The sequence below is a fragment of the Spodoptera frugiperda genome, chromosome 3, assembly GCF_023101765.2.
Source record: "Spodoptera frugiperda isolate SF20-4 chromosome 3, AGI-APGP_CSIRO_Sfru_2.0, whole genome shotgun sequence".
Classification (NCBI taxonomy): domain Eukaryota; kingdom Metazoa; phylum Arthropoda; class Insecta; order Lepidoptera; family Noctuidae; genus Spodoptera; species Spodoptera frugiperda.
The window spans coordinates 1,890,717-1,916,316 of NC_064214.1; the positions used below are offsets into that span (position 1 = coordinate 1,890,717).

General features: G+C 36.4%; 1 protein-coding gene across 1 annotated transcript; it reads right to left on the reverse strand.

Moving 5' to 3' along the window:
• Window positions 1–1,005: 1,005 nt before the first annotated feature.
• Window positions 1,006–4,020, reverse strand: LOC118274069 (chondroitin proteoglycan 2). Its single transcript, XM_035591425.2, has 2 exons — window positions 3,586–4,020; window positions 1,006–3,180 (listed from the first exon to the last, which is right to left on the reverse strand). Exons 1-2 carry the CDS (start codon window positions 3,638–3,640, stop codon window positions 1,367–1,369), a joined length of 1,869 nt encoding a protein of 622 aa, XP_035447318.2. The 5' UTR covers window positions 3,641–4,020; the 3' UTR covers window positions 1,006–1,366.
• Between the last annotated feature and the right edge of the window lie 21,580 nt (window positions 4,021–25,600).

Sequence of the window (25,600 nt, forward strand, 5' to 3'; positions counted from 1 at the left end):
AATAATATTTACTTTAGGTAAAATATTGCCTTATTTCAGTAATTATATTAATCAAGTAAATAACCACAAATTATTCTGTAACTACAAAATTAATTGTTTAAACAATCTAGACTATTTGTAAGTGTTTATAGATACTTGATGATATTTTCTGTTCCATTCAACAAATTAAAATTATGCATATTTTTTCATATAGTTCATATGAAAATCTGTTAATATTCACAGAAATTTAAATTTTCATAGTAAGTACTTTGTTAGCTGATATTTATTTACACAAAGATATCTATAGTAGTATCCTTCCTAAATGTGGTGTCATGTCACAGCTTCATTATGTATCTCTTTGTTTTTTGAATCAGTGTTTTTATGGGACAAGCCCACCACAACCTTCCAAACCGCTGCAACTCCTGTAAGCCAGGATCTACAGTCGATACAACCATGAAAGCACCGGAACACTGAAGTACGGCGCGTCCTAGGGACATAGATAACTGTCATGGATCCCGCAACGTAATAAACCAGACAAACTAGATACTGACTGACTGCCCCGTTGGTCGAGTGGTCGCAAGTGCCGCACAAGGACTCTTGGGTTCGATTCCCAGGTCGGGCATAGAATTACTGGACTTTTATCGATTTTTCGAAAATTTCTCAGTAACAACACGGAGTCTGGATTTGTGCCCAGTATTTGGCAATAGGCTCACCCTCCATTTACATGTGACTTATAAGTCGGATGACGCATTACATGCCGTAATGTGCCCAAACGCACGGAAATTTGTTCTAGATTCTACAAGGTCCGTATAATAAACTACACCTGATGAGACAATTAAATTATTTAGCAAAGTGTTACAATGTGTTACAGTGTTACACCACTCCCCATTGAATCAGCTTGTTCAATATTTGAAACAATCTAACAGTTCGATTAAGAAAATGAAAACTTTGTTATTTTGACAGTTTCAAAGTCATTAGTCCTCCAATTTACAGCATCAAGGCAGTAAGAAAAGAAACAAAATAATATACTCTAAAAATTATATTTGGCAGTTATTCATTCTTAATTAATAAATTACATTAAAGAACTTAAACAGTAAAATGTAATAAACATTTTACAAGAAAACACTGTGTCGATGTTGTTAAAAAAAATACATCATTGTTAATAAATTTACATAATAACAAGAAATTAGCAAACTCAAAAGCTGGAAAAGACAATGAACCACAGGAGAAATCATGTTGTCTAAATGGCATTAGCGGCTTTAAAAGTTTAAATGCTATTTGTGTTTTATCACATCTCATCAACAGCGCCTCACAGACTACTGAACTATATGCCTCCTCTCCATAAGAGAGGATATTCATAATCTGCACGATAAATTAAGACTAGAAATTAACTCAGTACTACGACACCATGTGCTCTTCGTATTATACCATGTGTGTTTCGAGCTTGTGATTCTGTTAAACGTTCTCCACAATCAACGTTCATTGGCCAATCACAAACCTTAAGCATAGAGTTAAAATACAAGCCTGGTGGACAATCCATAGGAAATAGTTGACCATTCATACATTTATAAAACTGACTACAGTTTTCATGTGGTAATATTTTGCCTTCGTTGAAACCCGCACATAATTCACTAAAGTTATTCTCATCGTCGCTAAGAGAATTTTCTCCAGGAATTGCTCTATTGCCACAGTTAACATTGTGTTGCCAGTCACAGAAACCTTTCTTAGGGTTGTAGAAAAGATTCAATTGGCAGAATAAAGCCGTTGGTTTACCTTCGTAGCACTTATAAAATTGGTTACAATTTTCGTGTGCAACTAATATGCCATCTGAATTTTCTGCAGCACATATAGCAGGTGCATCAGTAGGATCACTAGGATCGTTATTTTTAAGAGCATTATCAACAGGGCTATTAGCAAAACCCATGTGGTCATTTTGACTGTAAGGAACAATTCTATCACCACAATCGACGAAACTTGACCAATCACAAAATTCCTTTGATGGATTGTAGTAAAGATTACCTGGACATGTCAACGTTATTGGTTGTCCATCACGGCATTTGTAGAATTGATTACAATATTCATGTGCAATCAGAGTATCATCTGATCCTTCAGCGGAACAGACAGCACGTACACTTACAGGTTCACTTTGATGTTGCCCAAATTCTGCTCGAGGAGTATAACCTTCCCCGTCGTTGTCATTTTCATATGTAATTCTTTCACCACAATCAACGTTTTCTGGCCAGTCACAAATTTTCTTGTTTGCATTGAAATACAAACGATCTGGGCAATTAAAATCAACAGGAGTATGGCGTTTACATTTATAATAATGACTACACTTCTCATGAGAAACTACAACCCCTTCAGAATTATCATTTGCGCAAACCCCTACTGCATTTTCTTCATCACTAGCAGGAATCTCGTTATCATCAATTTCCTCGCTTTTTGAATTACTATCATCATTTTCATTGAGCATTCTATCTGTGCAATCTACATTTCGTGGCCAGTCACAGTGTTGTATGACAGTATTATACATAAGATGACTAGGGCAACTCATGGCAATTGCTTTACCTCCAGTACACTTATAGAATTTGTTACAAAATGTATGAACAATAAGCACGCCATCAGGACTATTTGCACAAATTTCAGTTGCAGATGTGGTTATTTTGGGTTTTGTTCTTGACGTGACATATTTTTCCTTAATAGGCACAATTCTGTCATTACAATCAACATTTTGAAACAATTCACATTTTTCATTTGAAGGATTATACAATAGATCCGGAGCACATTTAAGGCCTACTGGTTTACCATAAGAACATTTATAAAATTCGTTGCAGTTTTCATGAGCTACCAACACACCATTGGAGTCAGGGCTAGAGCAAATTAATCCTGCATGGTTAGGGTTACTGCTGTCTAGTTCTTCGCTAGAGTCCGGTAGTTTGCTTTCGTCATTCCTAGTCTTTTTACTTTTGCATTTTAGATTGCCGCGCCAATCACATCGTTCTCGCTTTATGTTAAAATGAAGCCCAGATGGACAGTATCTAGTGATCAGTGCTCCGTGGAAACATTGATAATACTGATTACAGTTTTCATGTGGTAAAAGTTTATTAATGCTGGTATCCTTTGGACAGCCATTATTGTAGATACCTCCTACGTTAGCCAATACAACAGTTGTTGAACAGACCAACAGCAGAGGAATAATATCTGTAACAAATTAAAATGTATATTTTAATAGTTGTGAATTTGTACATAACATGTCTAATGAAGAATGGAATATATTATAATTATGTTTCTGCGATATACATGTATACATCGTACATACATCCACAGTTCATTAATGGCCACTGCTGACCAACACCTTTTTTCACATTTGAGCATTAATCACCACTCTAACACTAAAAAAGTTACATTGGTACTAGCCATTGGTAGGTTTCGACCCTCATGCATGAACATGAACATTTTTACCACTATAAGATACACATATTTAATCATATTATAAAGGTATAAAAATAATATTGTTTATTGATTAATATTTATATGTAAATCGATACAGGTAAAAAATTAAATAAAATATCGTCTTTATACAAATAAAAAGAGAGCAAATCTTACCTTTCATATTGAATCCTTTTCTTTCACAATTATGAGACACTTCCTTATATAGCATATGGTTATTACCAATAACAGCACATAATTTATATGGCACTGAGTTAATATTTTAACGGTATGAGTATAAAAAACTAATTTTTATTTTTAATTTTAGGTAATTACTTGAAACCGACAGCCTTGACACGCATCACGAAAGAAATTAAAGAATCTGTCGATTCGAATGTGTTAGAAATTTGGTAGACAATAGTGTTATTGTATTAATATCACAATGGAATTTTAGCCTTTGTGTGTTTATGATTTAGAGATTCAATGAAACTGACCCGTGAATCCCTTTGTGTTACAACGTTTACAGAATTTTTCGACAGTGACGATATAGCGTGACAATACCATCTGCATTGAACTATTTGCTACTACATACGACGTACGTCAACCAAAACATTTTCATTTACTAAAAAAACAGTACAGATTTATGTTATTTTAATTAAAGAGATGTAGCATTTTGTGTATAAATCATATAATATTTATTTTTTAATGAATACACAAAGTATAAAAAAATTACGTGCCGTAATCTCCACCTCTACCTACCCATTCGGGGATAAAATGCGTGACGTTGCATTGTATACAAAGTATAAAAAAAAGTTTGTGTGAACTGCATAGTACCAAACCTGTTTGATTAACATAATGTGATGACAATCTACGTAATTATGACTATATTGAAACATTGCTAAAAAAATATCAGATCAATTATTTAATCCTTAAGAAGTTGATTTTAACATAGTGTTCAGTGTTCCCATACATAATAACTATGGAGGCAGAGCCTATAGCTAAATGTCATTTAGCGCCTGTCTTACAAAAGTAAATTATTGACGTAAATTTTGACTCTTGTCAGTGTCATCCGTATACATTGAATTTTCTACTCTCTCGGTAGACAAGTGCTAAAGTGGCATTTGGCTAGAGGCTCAGGTTTCATGAACAAATGTTACAAGAAAATTGTATCATTTATCGATATTTTATATGTTGAAGTGTGTTTTAAGTATATCACAAGAAAGAAAAACTGTTAACTCTGTATGAATTAAAGTTACTTCTCTTTTCCTCAATTCGCTTAATTTGTTTCTGTAAAAGCAATTAAAAAATTGAAATGATAAAAAAGTAATCGATTTGAAACATTTGATGTCATTCGATATGATTCGAGATCGTATCGCTACTATTACTCGGAATCCTTTCAGATAAAGATCAACAAAGTGTTATGATAGTCTATCAATAACATTAATCGATATTTATCGTTTACCGTACAGAAGTAATTTGCACATAATGTGTTAATTATATGACACAATGTAATACACAAGTGCACAGTCAATGATACACTGCTGGGAGTGATAACTGTAATCAAAACCTGCCGAAACTACCTAATAACAAATCTTGATCTAAAATTTTATGGAATAAGCCGGTAACCGTGCAAACGGATCTTTTAATGGACACCCGAAACACCAGAGTTGTTACTAGTGTGTTGCCTGCCTTTTTTGGATTAGAAATTTGAAGATTTTTGGGAATTTGGGGACAGACAGATTGTAGGATGTAAGGGTGTAATTGGGTCTGGCCAAAGCAAGCGTTGTTTCACGTTGGTTTTCTGTGAAGGCGTGGTATAACTCCGGTTGAACCAGCCTATTCGTGCCGAGGCATGGCTCTCTCACACTTAGATGGATTTTCGGATGGAAACAGATTTTTGACATACGTTCTATTGAATTTCTGTCACGAATCTTAGATCTTGGACAAAAATTGGTTATTAATTTCAACAGTAAAACAACATAATGTAATATGTTCCACGATAGAGTTACAGATAAGTAAGTGTTTTTTAATAAGTTTCGCATTATACTATTGCAATATTTTTAAAAGTATAATATTGTGTCCTTTAGTAACTGACAGAGGCCAGATGTACAATAAGTGAATCATGAAGAGATAAATGACTCAGAACTATTTCACAAAAGATCCAATGCATTGTGACGTCATACGCTATGCTATTATTTTTGTAATAACTATCGTGAGATATACAAAATAATTCAAAATCACGGTTTACTGACGTACGGTACGTTAATGGATTGTAGTAGGCTATGCGACGTCGCGTATGCGACTTTTGATGAATCCCTCTGTGATTCGAAACTATTTCTAGCTTTTCTCCATTAACGTACGTGAGTAAACCGTGACTTTTAGTTAAGCTATGCTATTACATTCATAAACAATAACTTGTTCTATAATGAAAAGCATTTCATCCAACTTTATCACACGAAGAAACACTTCAACTGTTTTTAAAAATGCGAACACGAGCATTGTAAATAATACGATGACATTTCACTTAAACATATTCTATTATAGGAGCAAAGTATTTTGCTGTACAATTTTCTACTTTACGTTGAAATAACGAGTGTATAAAGAAACTTTTCAAATTTCCACTCGGTGTAACTTTAGCGTCGCGGCATATTCGCTGAAGAATTACAGCTCGTGTATTATAATGTAGGTAACAAAAGACGGGGATCCGCATTCATATGTTTGTTCGGTCGATTAAATTCACGCCATTATTTCGTTTTAAAGTTTGCTTGCAGTGTTTTAGTAGAATGTTTTATATTCAACTTGTAGTAGGTATTTATTGTGAAGAACGTAACTAACTTGTTTTTTTAGATATTGTAAGGTAAGTTTTGTTGTTATTAGTGAGCTATTTATTGATTTTTTTAGATTTTCTTTGTATAAATATCCATTACTTTAGACTCATTGCCAAAATTGAGACTCAAAAACCCTTGTGACCTTTTTTTTGAGGAGCGAAAATCTTCCAATGACTTCTCCCGTCTTGGGCGAGACGAGAGGAAGTGTCAGACTCTTACTGACTAAAAACCACCCCGTTCTTATTTCTGTTTTTCGAGCCAGAGTTCTGGTAACCCACTAGGCAGACCGCAGCTTTGGGTATCCCCGTAACCTAAGATTTAGATTACGATTGTATATTATTCAACTTACAATTATGACTTCTAGTCTATACTTGTAAGTTGCATAATATACATCTACATAGAAAACTAAAAAAATATTGACATTTACCTCTGTTGGAGATATGAATATCTGAAATAACCAATACTAAAACAATAGGCCAATTTTTCACTGAGATGCGTTTCAATCACTTTCTAAAACAAACAATCATCTATTCACTATTCAACTTTTGAGAGAGTCTGTATCTACTGTGACATGTAGACAAAGGTAATTTGGACATCGCAATGGTTGAGATCAGCATTTCAGATCAAACTTAAGAATATGAAGTATGAAATTCTAGAATTCAATCGTTCGGTCGAGATACATTTGTCAGTAGGTATACTTAATAGTTTTTTGTAGTGCCTATTGTGTTACAAAAGGAACATGTTTTAATCTCCAGACTCTCAGTGACCAACGGCAAGACATAGAAATTAATAAACAAAAGTATACGTTGAAAACTCTTCGTCGTGGCGTGAAATGAAGATAAATTAAAGTTTTGCAGGAATGGGCCAGCTCGACCGGAGTGATACCACGGCCTCACAGAAAATCAACGTGAAACAACGCTTGCCTTGTGTTTCGTTGTGTGAGTGAGGTTACTGGAGGCCGAATTACCCCCCTTCCCAATCCCCGATTCCCCAACAACCCTAAAATTTCTAACCCCCAAAAGGTCAGTACCGCAATTATAACGCCTATGGTTTTCGGGTGTCCATAGTCGGCGGCGACTGCTTACCATCAGGTAAACCGCCTGTTCGTTTATCGGTTCATAACATAAAAAAAAAACATACGTTGAAGACCTCTTCGTTGTGGCGTGAAATAAAGATAAATATAAAATTTCGGCATAATGATAACGCAAAAGAATTTTTGTGTTAATCCTTGCCGAGTAATATTATTGTAACCTTAATAATTAATTATACGGATTAGCTTTAATCCACAAGTATTATAATTATTAATATCAGTCGGAATTAAGCCTCACATACTGGGTTACTGGATCAGATTTTGAGTGCAGAGTGAGTAATCTACAACATACTCAAAACGAAACGAAATTTCACGCTTATTTGTTCAGCAGTTTAAGTGAATAGACCACTCTACATCTATTTTATCCAACTTAACCTAATCCTAATTAATATTCATCCTACTAACGTAGAAACTTTCGCATTATAATTGTTTGGCGTCAAAACGGCTATGTAAAGGAATCGGTATGAAATTAAAAATTGGGGTAGATTATGGTCTAGAATAATACGTAGCTCACTTTGTATCCCCTAAGAACACGGGCGAAACCATTAGCAGAAGCTAGTATAGAATATGAATAATCCAGTTGCTTTTTTTGATGAAAATTATGAGCAGGAAAGATATCTATTGTAGCTGAGCTCATCAAATCCTAAACCCAACTATATCACTATAACACTGTATAACAAAACTAATTTAATTCGAAGCCAAAACGTACTGGCCATAATAATATCCACTAGAAGAGATTATTTCGCCGCACCGGGCCTCGGTGGAATCTCATTGAGTGTTGCAAAGACGTCGGCTTATACTACGATAATCTGTGGCGCAATATCAAAAGCGTTTGCAGCCGTGTTCGGTATTATGTAAATTTCCTCCGATAAGGGAGCCGTTGCTAGCTCTGGCTATGTATAAAATTAAAATATATAACAGTGTGATGCGTTTACCTGGCTTGACATCTATGCAGTTTGTGGTAACGATGCAATCACGGCTAAGGAAATAATAATGTTATGTTCTGGCTTCTCGTTTCGCGGGAAATTTTATTTTGTTGTATGCATAAATTATTTGTTAGGAACCTCGTTGTGTGAATAAATTATGCCGCGAATTTAGTTCAGCCGCGTCGGTGCGATCAAAATCGTAAACTGTGCCGCTGAGGTAGACTAGATTTTGTGTTATGGGTTTGTTGTTCTAAATTTTTTATATAGATTCTCACGAAGTAAGAACATATATTATAATTACCTTTGAATATCTAGTTTATGGTGCATTTTTGCTTAAACAACCACGCTTTCATATTCATTGGTTTCTCAATAAACAGTTATGGTTTTGAAATAGCATATTTAAGATGAAGGAGTGTCACGCCTTTTGTTCCCCAAGGGTACGCAGAGGTGCATTTGCAGATCCAGTTTTTCTTCGCCCGACCCAGGAATCTAACCCGAAGCCCCTTGCCTGGCAGTGGCACTTGCGACCACTCGACCAACAAGGCAATCATGATGAAGAAGGTTGTTTAACATTAATAGTCCAGTAACCGCAAGAATTATTGATGGCTTTTCAGTTTTTCGAAAATCGCATTGTAAGAACTTGAAGTCTAGAACATTTTATCAGGTGATATGGTAACTGACTCACCACTTTTAAAGAGAATTAATAACAAAACTGGTGGCAGTGCCGTATCTATCTATATCACATACATTAATTGTTTAATGTAATACACATTTACTGTATAAGATGGTGATGAAAGATAATGCAACGATTTCATCAGTTTATAAATAATTGTTAAAACACGAAGGACAAGTGTTCATTTCAAAGTTATCGAACGAATTGACGTCATGTAGGTTGGTATTACATGTATGATTTAATTTAGTTGGTATTACAGTGAGAAGTATAAAAATACACTTTCTTTGTTAGGTTACATAAGATTTTTTTTTAAAAACGTTGCCCCACATTAGGATTTTCTCCTGTGTCGTGGGTGCGTTTACAAACATACAAGTTCACATGCACATGACACCCAGACCTGAAACAACAATTTGTGGATCACACAAAGAGTTGCTCCGTGTAGGAATCGAACCCGCTACACGTTGCGCGGCAGCCAGTTGCCCAGCCACCGCACCAACCGTGCAGTCTTTATTAGGTTACATAAAAAGTTTAAAAAAGACATCTTTATCTATCTCAACGTCCATAGACAAACAAACAAGCAAATGAATTTTTAATGACACAACGGAACACCACCACTTATAGAAAACCAACGTGAAACAACGCCTGCGTTGTAACACTGGTTGCTCACCATCAGGTAATTAGTCTGCTCATTTACCGTATACCGGCGTATACCATAAAAATAAATCTCGTACTAAAGCTTCTAATAAGTATCTTTTATATATAAAAATGCATTATTTGAATCACATACAAACAACCTGTAAAACATGTTTTTCAACATTGTGCTTAATAATAATTAGTCCTAATCTTCTATCTTCACTAATAGATACGAGACAGTAGACTTCAAAATGTGTCCGACCGATATATCTAACACGATAGAATCTACACTATCGACTATCGCCAAGGAAATCAGATATTTAATATCAGACAGACAGTTATTGGACAAGTGAGTGCACTAGTGTTGTGGATAATTCGATACAGAGCACTTACAAGTTCCTGGTTATTGTGAAGTACGGGCTCGCACATCGAACTACCCCAGTCTGTTAGAATTGTTCCTGAGATATTCAACCTTAATCTGTAGTGATAGGGCTGGAAATCTATTAAAGATTCTCTTCTATCTTTACTTCCACGTCAGAAACTATCATTGTACCTGATATGCACCTTTGAAGTAGATTATGGTTCGCTTTATTGTAGGTGTTGTAAGTACCTACCTAATAGTATGAAATATTATGATGTTTGATAGGATTTTGTAGATATCAATCTTGGTGATTCACAACAAAATAAATAAGTCATAACAAAACATTTCATTATTTTACGCAATTATGTGAAATCTCATAAACAAAACAGTATTTGATATTGGTGATAAACAACACAAATAATGGTCACATTTTCAAATTCCTTGCTTATTGTAAAAATGGTAAATTTTATGATTTAGATGTAATAATGCATCTTTGGCAACGAAAAAATAGTTTCAACCTTACATCACTGTAATAAGACCCATTATAAAATGCCAATTTGAAAATAAGTCTTACATTCACAACTTTTTCACAAAAACGAAATAATAAAAACTAAATTCTACACGAAAGCAATAAAGCACATTTTTCATAAGCCGGAAAAGTATTTGATTCGTCAGAATAGGATACAAGTTAAGGCTACATGCTTGAAGTTAGTGGGTACAGTGTATAGGTGTACCGGCTGCGGGGAATGGGACAGTTTAGGGATCGTTTGTGTGCCACCCAACCGTGCTGCGGTCACTATTGCTTCTATTTGAAAGCCGCTTACAAAAGGACCACCTTGTCACAAGTAGGTTTTAAGCCGTTTCAGTGATTACGGTGATGAAATTGGTAGTAAATTAGTGATGTATTTGAAAATATTATTATAATTATGATGACTATTACTTATTATTACGTTGTGTTTGAGGCAAGATAAAGGCCTATATTATTGCACCGGTCATTCTCTGTTTATGTACCACGCAAACTACGGAATAGAATACACTAGTTTACTTCTGTATGTTATGTATGTTGTGTAAATAGATTATTGAAATAAACAACATATTAACAGATTTACTTCAAACACTAACTCTGAAGACGTTGACTTTAAAAAATCAACAAGAACTTCATATTACTCCCGAGAATTCACACTTTGAAATAAAGTAAATAAATAATTGGAGAGCCTTCGAAATCCAAACAGAAGATGCCACAATAAGTCCTCAGAGTCCCATCACTTGTGACGAACTCAAGATCACATCAAAGAACGCTCTCTGGAGCACTTAAGGATCTCAAATTAGACATACAAATACAATGGGTTTGAGATCTCGGATACACACAATACGGTTCTAATTACACAACATGTAAGAGGTGTTACTTTTGTAAACGTAATAACAAAAATACGTACTTAAGATTAGAAATGGTAAAGATATAGTTTCTACGGTTTTTTTATTTGGACATTAATTTTATAGGAGCTATTAAATTCGAACTCAGACTTGGAATAGAGACTGCATGGCAGTGACACTTGCAATCTTGACCTGTCAACCAATGAGGCTCTCAATGAACTGTAATTAGAATATCAGACAAAAATAATACCTATGTATATGTATAAATACAACTGGTCGTATATTAACTAAAAATCACGGTTTTCTTCGCACATAAAGTCGTTACATTAAATCATTATATTAAGTCACTCAGTCCACTAGTAGAGTACTAACTAGTAGACTGCGCGACATCGCCGCGTCTCCGCACGCTGCTTATGATGAAGAGTCCCTTTGAGACTCGAAACTCTACTAGTTAGCTTTTCTCCATTAATGCACGTGAGTAAACCGTGATTTTTAGTTAATTTACTGAAATATCGGAAACTCATAGACACAAATAAACATGGTAAATATCCCGTTTCAAGTTCTAATATTAATTTAGTATGTCTCATGATAATTATTGTAAAAATAAAGTCATATAATCTAAATCGACCTACACTAACATACTTTATGTATCCCATTAGTGTTTAGACCCAACTTTGGACGCGTTGAACACATTTAATCTAACTTCACCGAAAACTGTAGCTTCGAGGTCGAACTTGTATCAATTTTGCGTTTATATTTCACCAAGTTGTTATAATCGATACTCTATCAATATTTAGGGTAAATGTAATAGTTTGATAGTGTAAGAGTAATCATTATAATTTGAATGAATGATTTGTTCGGAATTCTCTGTAGTTTGCGGGTATAAAAATTATTTTTAGTTCGATTTTTGAAATGAAAATGGTTAGGTTAGATAAAGTAATGAAAATAGAAGCATATTTTTATTATTTCTTTTTCCCCTAGTTTATTCTTCTGGGTCGTGTGTGCGTGTACATGACATCCAGTCCCGAAACAACAATTTGCGAATCAACAGTTGCTCCGTACGGAAATCGAACCCGCTATATGTTGCACGGCAGTCAGTTGCCCAGCCACCGTGCCAACCGTGCAGTCATAAGTAAGTATATACCCTCAAAAACTAATAGAAGAATCCTTTTCTGGACCGAGACCTACTCGAGAGGAAATTTCACAATTCAAAACGAATGAAGTCACAATCATACAAAACTAATTTGTTCTATCGTTGATAGTTCTATATAATACCTAGGTATATTTGCAGGAGCAATTAAGACCAAAAAGTAGATTTAAACTATCAAAGTTTTAAATGAGATTTATGAATTGAAACGTTAATGACTTTTCAGATATCGGAAATAGCAAGAATAGTTTAGACGATGGGCAGCCAATAGGGATGATGACAGGGTATAAAAATTGAAAATCTATTTAGTCCCTCAGTTAGGTAATGAAAAAATATTAGACACGATAAAACGATTAAAAGTTTAGGATAGGGAGCTATTATGTCATTTTTACGTTTACAACGTAAGCAGAAGTGACGTGATGCAATATTTCAAATGAATATTCATATGTATTTCTTTCCGTAAGAAAAATCGATATATACCATTGAGCAAGCGTGGTGATTAATGCTTTGGCCAGCAGTGGCCACTTATAGGCTGATGATGTGATGTGATGTCCAGAGACGTTCCTGTTGATTTTCTAGTCCCTTAGTCGACTCTTATGATACCTACGGAAAGAGTTAAGCTGGTGATTATTTATATCTATAGGTAATTTGACTTAGGGTTTCTAAGTCTGTAATTATAATAAAATGTATTAACTTTAGTCGTTAATAAAGAGTAATTTGGTCTAAATTATGGATACAATTTTATCTTAATTATCTAAAACAAAGTTTTACATTATTTGTTACACCGTAATGACATATTGTTTAATTTATTAATTTAACTTAAAACATTAAGCAATTATGTATATGAACTAAAACTAAAAGTTTCTTCGCGCTTATAATAAAACTAAGTTGTGTCTATATATTATTAAGTTTTATCTGGTAAACCACTCAAGTAATTAGTCACAAGTACAGCTACTAAATTAACGAAGAAGTCTGGAATAAATTTTCATAAACTATATTTTTTGTATAAATAATAAAGGTGCTTTTACGGGTATTATTTTAAGTGGTTGCACTAGTGATAGGTAATAAGGTCCTAGCCTATATACCTATAAATCGCTAATTTTTTTGAGGGGGGAAAATTATTCAATGATTTCTTCTGCCTTGGGTGAGGAACCACCGGTAACCTGTTACATTGTCTGCGAATCCGAAACCATAAATCGCACCTAAAACCTTTTTAACGTGAGATAACCTTTGTAGTCTTCCTTTATCAGCGCCATACTCACCATAACGTTGTAAGGTAAGTATTTCGGACTCGAACCGGCTAAAACCAGAGTGCTTTCTTATAGTCGCCTTCGGCGCACCAGGTACTGAAACAGGGATGTGCTGCAACTAGCGTTGTATCATAGGGGCTCCGGAGTAGGACTTGGTGCCCCTTAACGGTGCTAAAGGTTGCCACCGGGGTGGTTTTAATGAGGTACAAATCCCACACTACCTAGTCTTGCTGCCCAAGAAGCTAGCTAAAAGCCTTTTGAAGGTTTCCTCAGTGATAAAAAAGATAAATGCTGTAAGTAGTAAGAATTTCACTGGTAGCCCTTCAAGTCTAAACCTGCATTATGACTAATCACGATACAGCTGAAGAAACTCTTTTCCAACAAAACAAAGTATACGAAGAAATATAAAACAAAATCAGTGTAAACCCATAAAAGGATCGTTATCTCAATATTAATGCTGCCATACTAAAACAATTAAATTATCTAAATAGCTCTTTGATTTCGATAAGCTACCGCAAAACGTGATGATAAAAATATTTTATTTCCTTAAGTTTTTAAAATGGAAGGCGTATTTTAGTTATTTTATAGACCAAGAGATGGTTGCTGGTGGTGATGACAGGGTTCTGTCGGTGACAACTGCAATGGTTTTAATGAAGTAAGAATCACCCCATAGTTTTTTCTCAAAAGCCAGCTGCATTTTGAATCTTTCCTCATCATAAAAAGAGACAAGCCTAATGATGGTAAAGAATGAAGGGTTGAAGACCTCCTTTGACACAAATGAAACAAAAGGCGATCGATAAAAGGAACCTTCTTATAGATAAAGATAAAAAACGGCGACTGATTGTTGATAAGCGCTAAAAACGTAGTTACCGGAAAAATGCAGCTGAATATTGATATTGTTTTAATGTATGTACTTTACACTATCTTATTATCAGATAGTAGAAGTACATAATATGTAGGCAGGTTGACATGTAAAAGTGTTACTTTGTTACGCATTTGCAAAAATAAATTCGTATGTCATTTTATTTCATCATTTTAATAAATATTGTAATATATTTTATCCCTTAGCTTATGAGGTGTCTCAGTATAGTTAAGCATGTATGTATATCTATGTACGAGCTTCGATGGGGCTAACATTGTTATTTAATAAACATAAACTTCTAAATAAATAAAGATATGTATAAAAAATAAACCATCCATTAGAGGGTAAAATAGAGGATGATTCTAAGTGTGAAAGGCCTAAATGCTTAAATAAAAAGATATCTTTAAATATAAGTTCCAGAAATTATAAAATTTTAATAAGTCACAAAGTCCGTATTCCAGGCGAATGAAACCGCGGGTATTAGCTAGTAGACTATATAGTCTTTTTTTTTCGCTTTTCACCAGTTATCTCAATAGGGGATAAATCTATTACCATTCACCGGGCTTAATTCCAAACTCCATCCTACTAAAACTGAAAAAACTAACACTGACAAATTTTATTTGAATGAACCTTTTCGTTGTATATCTAACCATTAAGTTTGTTTAGACTGGTTTGGACCGAACTACACCACTTCAGAGCACTCTATGTACTTTTAGTCTTAATCAAAACGTCTAGACTTTCATGCGAGTAATTTAGAATTTCCACTCGACCTGACTGAAATAGCCTGACAGTGATATGAGCACTTGTGTAGCCTTAGACGAGTTTAATTTCCGAGTCAATCAACTGCAGTTATATTATCTCATTTTGTGTAAGTTAAAGCATTTAATATAAGAATGAATTCAGGAGTAGCTCAATACTCGCCGCGTCATGTGTTGCGGAATGCTGCTCATGAATTTGAGCCTCTAGCATGGCTTAATACTAGTCTAGTTCCTCGTCAAATAGTTATTCACATAAAAATTAAGAATGAATTCATTTGATACGTCTTAGATATTCACCCCTTATAAAGTCAACATAACAATGACATCACATTTTCTAATTAGCGAATTAAATGCAATACCCACGTTTACCAGTTATTATAAGTCCCCTCTCAGTCCAGTAATAGGGAGTCAGCCTATTATTATTGTTACCCAGGCAGCATAGGGTAAAATTCTAGACTGCCTAGAATTTTGTTTCAGCATACTCATGAACTCTGTGCTAAATATAGAACTGCATATAGAATTTACTATAATAACAAGACCACTGTCTGAAAATAGATGAAATATGAGTTATTTAAAGAAGGGAAGAAGATGAAATACGAATGAAGAGGTATACGGCTAAATTAAGGGTTAAAATTAAAATAAACAGCAATCCACTCTGTGTAATTTACTTGATTGTACAAGTGTACACTCGTTATATCGCCCTACGTATACTCCAAATGAATTATCAAAGAGGCACACAAATATGGCAGATTCAGTCATACCACATTTCATGACACACAATTTTCGAAACCGAGAGAAGGAATAAAACATAATATGTACTTTTGACAGTAACACTTATAATCAGTCACTCAAGAAGTCAACCATTATTCGAATTATAGTAAAAGAAAACTAATTTATGAATGCAATTTTCTATAATTGTCACCGCTATAATAAGAAACCTGACAGTTTGCATAAATTCCATCATAAACGAAGACCCACAGTATTAAATGAAAGTACCAATAAAGTTTCAAATTTAACAACCACCTAATCGTCGCTTAATAGATTTTTAAAGAGTTCATAATGAAAAACGAAGATCAAAAGTTTATTAAATGGCTGCTGTAAAACTGAGTGCTACTCTTGAAGAATATTCTAGATTGCTTGCTTAGCGTTTCTGCAGTATATGATAGGTTATTATCTTCTAACAGTTGCATCTTTGAATATACACATGAGAAAATAGTTCTCTATTCACTTAATAATTTATTTGTAAAACGTACATAAAAAAATATTAATAAAATATAATTAAACTAAAATGATTATAAAAATAAACTAAATAATAATAATAACAACGACTAAAATATAAAAATAAAATATTTGCAACTAAAATTTTAAGTTTAGATACAAAACTAGGTGAAGATCATTTTATTGCCTGATCGGAACTTTAGAAGATTAAAATAAGTGACGAATGATTTATAGTCCGTAAGAGTCTGACTGGCAGAAGTCGTTGGATGATTTTCCCCCCTTAAAAAAAGTTTATCTAGTTACATAACATTCTAGAAACTTGCCAGGCATTCCCTAAGTAGACACATACAAAGTGTAAGTGTGAACTATACGTAAGTTTGTCAGTTAATTAGCGACTGGATTTTGCTCATGTCTTCCAACAGCTTTGAAGATTCTGCAAATTACTGCGGAATTTTCGGTGTTCTCTTTTTATTATCTACTGGTAATAACGTTCTTGTTAAGCTGTTTTATTTTATTTTCTTACCGATATTTTTGGGTAGGTTATTCGTCTCTGAAGTAAACGTACATAGTACTTAGTTTTTGTCATTAAAATATTTTGGAAGATCTTATTTCGGCATATTTTCAAGTAATGTAGAAAAAAGAAAGCACGTGTATAAGAGTTAGGTATTTATCCTACTAATATTATAAATGCGAAATTTTGTATGTTTAAACTTTGTTTGCTTGTTTATTTCTCCTTCACGTTTAAACAGATGAAGGGATCGAGATGAAATTCGGAAAAGAGGTCCAGAATAATACATAGGCCAAAGTTTATTCCACAGAAACGCAAGCGAAGTTGCTGGCAGAAGCTAGTATTACAAATGAGAAACCTTTTATTTAATTGTTACTCATTAACCTCAAAACGGCTGAAGGTATCAAGGGTATTGGAACAGGGTTGGATTAAGGTCTGCAATAACACATAGGTCACTTTTTATGCCACAAAAACGCCAAGGAAACCGCTGACAGAAGCTAGTTTTGCATAATTATGCATTTCCAAAAAATAATCTACATATTGTTACAAGCTTTGAAACAATGCAAATCTTTTGAAAATTCCAGTCTCACAGTCCCCTCAATTTAGCAGGACCCTAAACTACGATGTACCTCGTATCATTACTTATATACCGCAGTACCTTCATACATAACTATAGCGTTATTATGATGTATGCTAGAACCCAGGTGTTGTTCGAATACTGTGCAAGTTATAGACGACATAAACTGAAATTCTGGTCGGGCCATCCCACTCGATGTTACAACACTTCGATATTGATTTACTAAGAATCTTGTTAGGGAAACCATCGTTGTTTACGTATTTTGTTTCGAGTGAATTGTATTCGACAGTTTGTTTGGTTGCTGTTGTTACTAGATGGCGGTAGTGATGATAATGAGTGTGTATGGTAAGTATAGTTAGTTAATTCTGCATTTTCTTTTTCTAAAACGTATCCCGCTTTTGAGATTTAACCTGAGTCGTCTATTCTATTCTATCCAGATTATAAATGCAGCGTCAATGAAAGGCGAGGGTTAGCAGCTAACTAATTTATTCGATAAATATTACCGTCTACCCGCCACCATACAAATATCCAAATAACAACTAAATGAACGGTACATCTCTCCCCCTTAAGCTAAGCCTTACGTATAGATACATGTACAATATTACAAATTAAGTCGAGCCCGATTATAAGCTCGCATAGCACGAGCAGACGCTCCTGGCGGTGGTGGTGAGGTTACCGGCCCTGAAGCCGCTTCCGTACCGGTGGTTTGTGACTTCTCACCAACGCCGTCAGACGCGTCCACAAATGTGTCCTCAGACTCCTCACAGACCGGAGGAACCTCCCGCTCGGGTGACATATCTTTATTCGCGGAAACAATGCTTGTTCGAGATAACGAGTGGCGGTTCTTATTATGTATAGGTACAATTTGATCAACATGTCTCCGCCAGCTTTCTCCGCGTCCAACGTCCACCTTGTACGAGACCGGTCCCGTCTGTTCGACTATGGTGCCTGGTAACCACTTACCTCCCCTCGCGCTATAATCTCTGGCCAGTACCGTGTCGGTAGGCGCCAGCGCACGCGGCATGCCGCCTGCAGCGGCCACTTGCCGCTCTTGTGCACTGCGCACTACGGCCGAAACATCTGGTCGCAAAGCGTCGAGCCGTCCGCGCAGCCTACGTCCTTGTAAAGCCACCGCAGGTGACACGCCCGTCGTTGCATGTTGGCAATTACGATATTTAAATAAAAATTTATTTAGGGCCGTGGTAACATCCTCGCCCTCGTACAAGGCACGTTTGATCGCTTTTTTTACTGTCTTAACTGCGTTTTCTGCTGCCCCATTTCCCTGCGGTCTATAAGGAGCCGTAGTCACATGTTTCATACAGTTTTTATTACAAAACATTTTAAATTCCTGCGAGAAGAATGGTGGTCCGTTATCAGTGACAAGTAACGACGGTAACCCAAAACGAGCAAAAACACCCCTCATGGCTGAGATGGTCGCCTGCGCGTCTGTTTTTTGCATAGCAATAGCTTCTATCCATTTAGAATAGGCATCAACCATGATTAAGTATCTCGTGCCCCCGCAATCAGCAAAGTCAGCATGTATGCGCTGCCAAGGATGTAGTGGAAATTCCCACGGGTGCAGCGGCGCATGCGGCGGCGCGTCGCGTACCGCGCAGCACGCTGTGCACCCACGGCATACCTCCTCTATGTCCTTATCTAAACTCGGCCAATACACATAATTTCGCGATAAATTTTTCATTTTATTGATTCCTAAATGCCCCTCATGAATTTCCGCTAATACGTGTTTTTGTAGTGAGTTCGGTATAACAACCCTATATTTATAAATGAGACACCCTAATTCTACAGATAAATCCTGTTTCCTTGCGACATACGGTTTCTCAGCATCCGTCACTGAAAACGGCCAACCAAAAGTAACATAACCTTTTATTTTACATAACAATGAATCTTTTTCAGTCTCCCTAGCAATATCTTTAAAACTTATAGGAAAAGATTCCTCTATCAAATTGATATAATTAACTGAATCAACCAATCGGGCCTCCTGGGGTAACGGTAACCTCGATAAAGCATCGGCCGGCCCATTTTCAGCCGAGCGCACGAATTCAATCGTAAATACGTATGCGGCCAGGCGCGCCGCCCAACGTTGTAGCCGGCTGGCCGCAGTCTGTGGAATGCCAGTCTTAGCACCAAATATGTGCGTCAACGGCTGATGATCTGTACGTAATATAAAACTTCTACCGAACAAGTATTGATGGTGCTTTGTTACACCAAACAAAATTGCGAGTGCCTCCTTATCCAGTTGGCTATAATTCCGCTCAGCCGCGTTTAGCGTGCGAGACACACAGCTGATCGGGCGCTCACTGCCGTCCGAGTAGCGGTGTGCTAGCACAGCGCCTAAACCGTACGCACTACTGTCCACTGATAGTACGAGTGGCCGCCCCTCCTCGTAATGTGCTAATACGCGGTCGCCCAGGAGAACTCGTTTGGCTTCAATAAACGCCTGCTCACAACAATGATCCCATTTCCAGCGCACCTCCTTTTTTAATAAATTGTGTAATGGGTATAATAAAGTGCTCAAATTACTTATAAATTTTCCATAATAATTTAACATGCCTAAGAAACTCTTTAGCTGGGTTATGTTTTCCGGTCTGGGTGCGTTGGAAATAGCCTCTAATTTGTTAGTGTCGGGTCGTAACCCCTTTTTATCAATGATGTAGCCTAAGTATTTAACACTTTCTTGTAAAAAACTACACTTACTTAATTTAACAGTTAGTCCAGTTTTGCGCAACCTTTCGAGTACAGCTCGTAAATTACTAAGGTGATCCTTATCATTAGTACCTGTAATACAAATATCATCAAGAAAAACCACACAACCCGGAATGCCCCGTAGTGTTTCTTCCATTAGTTTCTGAAACTTTTCGGGAATACAAGCTAAACCGTATGGCGTCCGACGGTAGGCATATGTTCCGAGGTGAGTAGTTATGGCGGTATAAGGTTGGGACTCTTTTGTTAGCATACACTGTTCGTAAGCGTGAGTGAGATCGACTTTTGTGAATTTTTCTCCGCCACTTAATTTAGCAAACAGCTCATCAATTCGAGGCAAGGGATAATAATCCCGTTTGAGTTTAGGATTGATCGTAATCTTATAATCCCCACATATCCGTATATCCCCATTTTTTTTAACAACTGGCACGATGGGTGTACCATAGTCGGAATAATCGACGCGGTATTTAGTGCCGTCAGACTCCAGCCGTGCCAACTCGCGCGAACGTACACAGGCTCCTCATTGATGAGCTGAAGCTGAATGGCTCGCTTACAAGTTCCTAACTTATCGGTAAACACTTCCGGATATTCCGCGCATAATCGGTTCACGAATCCATCGTCGGTTATCTTATAAAGGTTAATTTGTGAGACATTCAGTGCACGCAACCAATCTCTTCCCAGTAACGGGCACGCTCCATTTTTAATAATGTAAAGAGGCAAGGACTTAACTTCTACATCCCGTAATCGAACCGAGACGTCAATATAACCGAGTGATTCGATGCGTGAACCGGCATAACTGCGCAACATTAAATTATCCGGTTTAATAATTTTATGAGAAAATTGGCGGGTATATGTTTCTTCGTCAATAGCCGAAATACGGCTACCGGTATCGATTTCACACTTGATTTCAAAGTTATCTATGCTTACATTGATATAATACGGTTTATTGTCCTTACCTCCCATCATCACGATTTTAAATATCTCGTCCGAATCGTCCTCACTCAGATAGTTTTGCCGACTGTCGGCCCGATTTCCACTATTTTTCACTGACCTACACATCACTCTCAAATGACCTTTTTGTTTACACTCATCACAACTATAATTCACATAACGGCACCTGTCTGCGCGATGCGCCCTCCCGCACCGCCAGCATGCGCCGGCTCGCGCCGCTGAGCCGCTGTTCGACGAACACGCCGCGCGGTCCGTGCTCCCTCCACGGGCCGCGCTCGCCGCGCCAGCCGAGCTGGCCGCGCCCCGTATGCCGCGAGCGCGCCCTCGCCCGCTACGTGTGTAGTGCAGGTCTTCACCTGCCCCGCCGCCTGCACTTGAGGTCGTAGTCGGCACCGTGCTGCCGCTCACCTCCGCGTGCTTCTCTGCAGCCTCCAGAGCTAGTGCTAACTCCACCGCCTCCTTGTACTCAATTTTCCTTTCGGCAAAAATTCTGGAACGCATTGCGTCATTTGCGAGGCCCGAAACAAACTGGTCTCTCAGGTTTTCCTCTAGTGTAGAACACTTGCTACATTTGCCAAAATTGCAAGTTGTTGCCAGATGTTTCAATGCTTGCAGATATTCTGTCAGAGGTTCCCCATCACGTTGCCGCCGCAGCCTGAACACGTGGCGCTCGGCGATCTCCGATCGCTGCGGTTCTAAATGATCGCCCACTAACTTCACTAACTCTTCGTAGTTTTTGTTCTCCGGGAAGTCAGGGGAACAAAGGTCGCACATTAGTGAATATGTAGCTTCGCCCACGACCGTTATGAGCATTGGCACCTTCAAGTTGTCCTTGACGTCATTAAGCAATATATATTGATTAACTCGGCGTATATAGGCAGGCCATTGTTTGGAACCTAAACTGAACGGTTCTAACTTTCCGATTGGCATATTGAGATCACAATTAACGAAAACACACGCGTACTTCCAAACTAATTAGGTACGTAATAACTATCCTCGTCGCCAATGCAGCGTCAATGAAAGGCGAGGGTTAGCAGCTAACTAATTTATTCGATAAATATTACCGTCTACCCGCCACCATACAAATATCCAAATAACAACTAAATGAACGGTACAATAAATAATAATATTTTTTTACGTTACGCCACATTAGGATTTCCTCCTGTGTCGTGGGTGCGTTTACAAACATACAAGTTCACATATACATCACACCTAGACCCGAAACAACAATTTGTGGATCACATAAAGAGTTGCTCCGTGCGGGAATCGAACCCACTACATGTTGCGCGGCAGCCGATTTACCAGCCAACGTGTCAACCGTGCATTCAAGTTTCGTTTTCATGTTCATAGCAATATGTTGCAAACTTATTGAAGTATATACCTAACTGCTTTGCTTATACTTTTATACACAATTTTCAACGTCTTTTGACAAAAACTGTTTCAATTTCGCTCAAAAGGACCAATTTAGGAATTCTCAGTAATGTTGTCGGTAAAATAAAAATGACTCTTTCACAGAATCTGGCAAAGAACAATTAGTAACAAACGTATTTCTTTATTAACTGTTTATATTGAGTAAATAATAATTAAGGCAAAAGTAGACAAAACAAAGATAAAGGAAAATAACAAAACGTGTTTTTGTTGTGTTCGGATTGTTTAAGAAAATTATAGAATTGTTTGTTTGGAAACCTCTCAGAAACCTGTTATTGACAATCTGTTGCGAGTTTATTCAACTTTACAAGTAATATTCCTGTGTTTATACTGAGTATTTTATATAATTACGAATGTTTTTTTTTTCTAGTTCAAGCATGTTATGTTTTGTAATTTGAGTGTGACGGAGCCATGCTTCTGCACGAACGGGCCGGCTCGACCAGAGTGATAGCACGGTCTTACAGAAAACTATCGAGAAGCTTCAGTTGTGTTTCGTTATGTGAGTGAGGTGACCCGGTTACCCAACAACCCTTTAATTCCTAACCCGCAAAAGGCACGCACTTGTAACGCCTCCGGTGTTTCGGGTGTCCATAGCTTACCATCAGGTGTCTCTACCATAAAAGATAAAGTTATTTGCTGTAATTAGCTGTTTATCGTAACATTATGACGAGATTCTAAATAGAGCATATTTTATTATATAACTACTACGCAAGGCTTGCGTAACGCAACATTTAATAAAAAATAATATTAGTGCTATATATAAAAATAAATATATCTGTATCAATGGATCAGTGTACACCGTTTACTTTTCGAGCACTAGATTCGTCGCCTACGAACCGAAAACTAAACGACCTATTTTGAGCCGGCAATATAAAAGACCAATACCCGCAATATTTATATAGCAAATTGAATAAGCCACCTTATCGCAAAAAAACATTGTCACACTAAAGCTAGCAAATATTGAATTATTCCTTATTTTTTGGTTCAGTGATTCCGACGGAGGGAGCGACCGAACACTCCTGACAGACCGATATGAAGACATGACTCAAGGAACTCCCTAATAAGGATTGAACGTAAAAATATATTACCCATCAAGCGAAAATTTTCTTAAGTTTACGACTCATTTTCATGAGAGTCGACGTTTGGCGAGGATCCAATTACTGGATTTGCGGTGTGGAGTGATTTTTTATTTGCACCCGTCTACCACGTGTTTTCATTTTAAAAAGACAATAAAGATGAAATACTAGCTGTTTGTACTCGAAACATGAACTTGGTTTAATCACTGGAATATCTTTTTTTTACTAACCATAAAAACAGCACTCCTTTTAACAGGGGGGGGGGAGGTAAAAATTATGAGTACATTTAAATGTTTTGTACCCCTCATAAAAAAAAACCATTAGTTTTTCAAAATTCTTCTAAAAATGTGGACTTACATGTAGTCAAAATATAATTAAACCATCTACATAATAATGTCTTCAGCTTCAAATTTTAAACTTATTTCATTGTCCTTGTATCAAAATATTGTCGTCAGTCGAAATTACGTTACAACGCCATGAATAAACCGACAATGATTTAAATCGAATTGGATGTGCTTATTACCGTCAACGTAGCGTCACTCGGCAGTGGTTTGACAAATGGCTGCCAAGTATGGAGTCATAAGCTCAAATCCTGCACAGAATAGTATTGCAGACTATATTCAGATAGCATTGCAGACAATTATATACTCTGAGGGTTTTAAAGTTGAAATCCTGCCATAGCGTGAATTTCAATTAATTTGTGATCAGAGAGCCTTCGGCAGGTTTGTCAAAATTCATGATACCAGAATTTTGGCCGAAAGGTGTCTGACACGACGCCGATGCTGCACAATAGTCATGTTAATATGAGTCTTCGTGGCCTGATAGTAGCTAAATTAATAAATAAAAAAAAACAATTATGTGTTTCGCTAATCATTTTACAAATGTGATGCGTGTACATATGTATCGTCAATGCACCTTAACCTAGCGCAGTGATTAATGTTTATTCTCTATTTTATATGCATTATCTTAGCAATGGGGCAGTTGCAAGTTGATGATGGAGTTCTCAACCTATCCACAACACAGGAGAAACCTCTATTATTAGGAAAAGTTTGGCTAGTCACATCTAGTTTTTAAGTATCATGGTACAAACAGGACACAATCGAAATCATCCCAAAGCAGGAATTTTATCTTAAGTTGCAACGAAAATAGCTTGAAAGGCGACAGTTTGTTTAATAGCACAGCTTATGTAACAGCTTGTGGTACACTGAGGAAATAGTCGCTAACGTTCGTACCGCAGATTGCAAATCGACTTACTTAATGTTTGCTTGAATAAAAGATGGCTACTCTTTTTTTGTTTTACTTAATTTTGTTGATTACTTGTTGTGTCTTCGTATGGAAACTGTTGAAATATTAAAGATACAATCAATACTGTAGATTATGAATTGAACCAAGTTTTTGTCTATTGCAACTTTCTGACTATTTTATGTTCTTTTGTTTATCTATGATCTGCTTTCCTATAACCTTTACCGGTTAATAAACGTATTGTTAAATTTATATCTCATTATAACATTTACCGAATCTACGCCTTCACATATAAAACGTGAATATTTTTATCGATTTAGTAAGTTTTGAATACCTACTCACATATACGTATACCGTGAAAGCGATTAAACGCATCACGTTTATGTCGTCGGAAAAAACAACTTTATCTTGTAGGTACATACATGTGTAAAAATAGATGTACATAAAGGTACCTTTATTATAATACGACTAATAATTACAAGTAGTACATATTATTTAGTTACCACAGTATTAGCTACTATGGTTAAAATTGTTTTATAAATTCCTAACTTCTGGTCGCAACTTCGTCC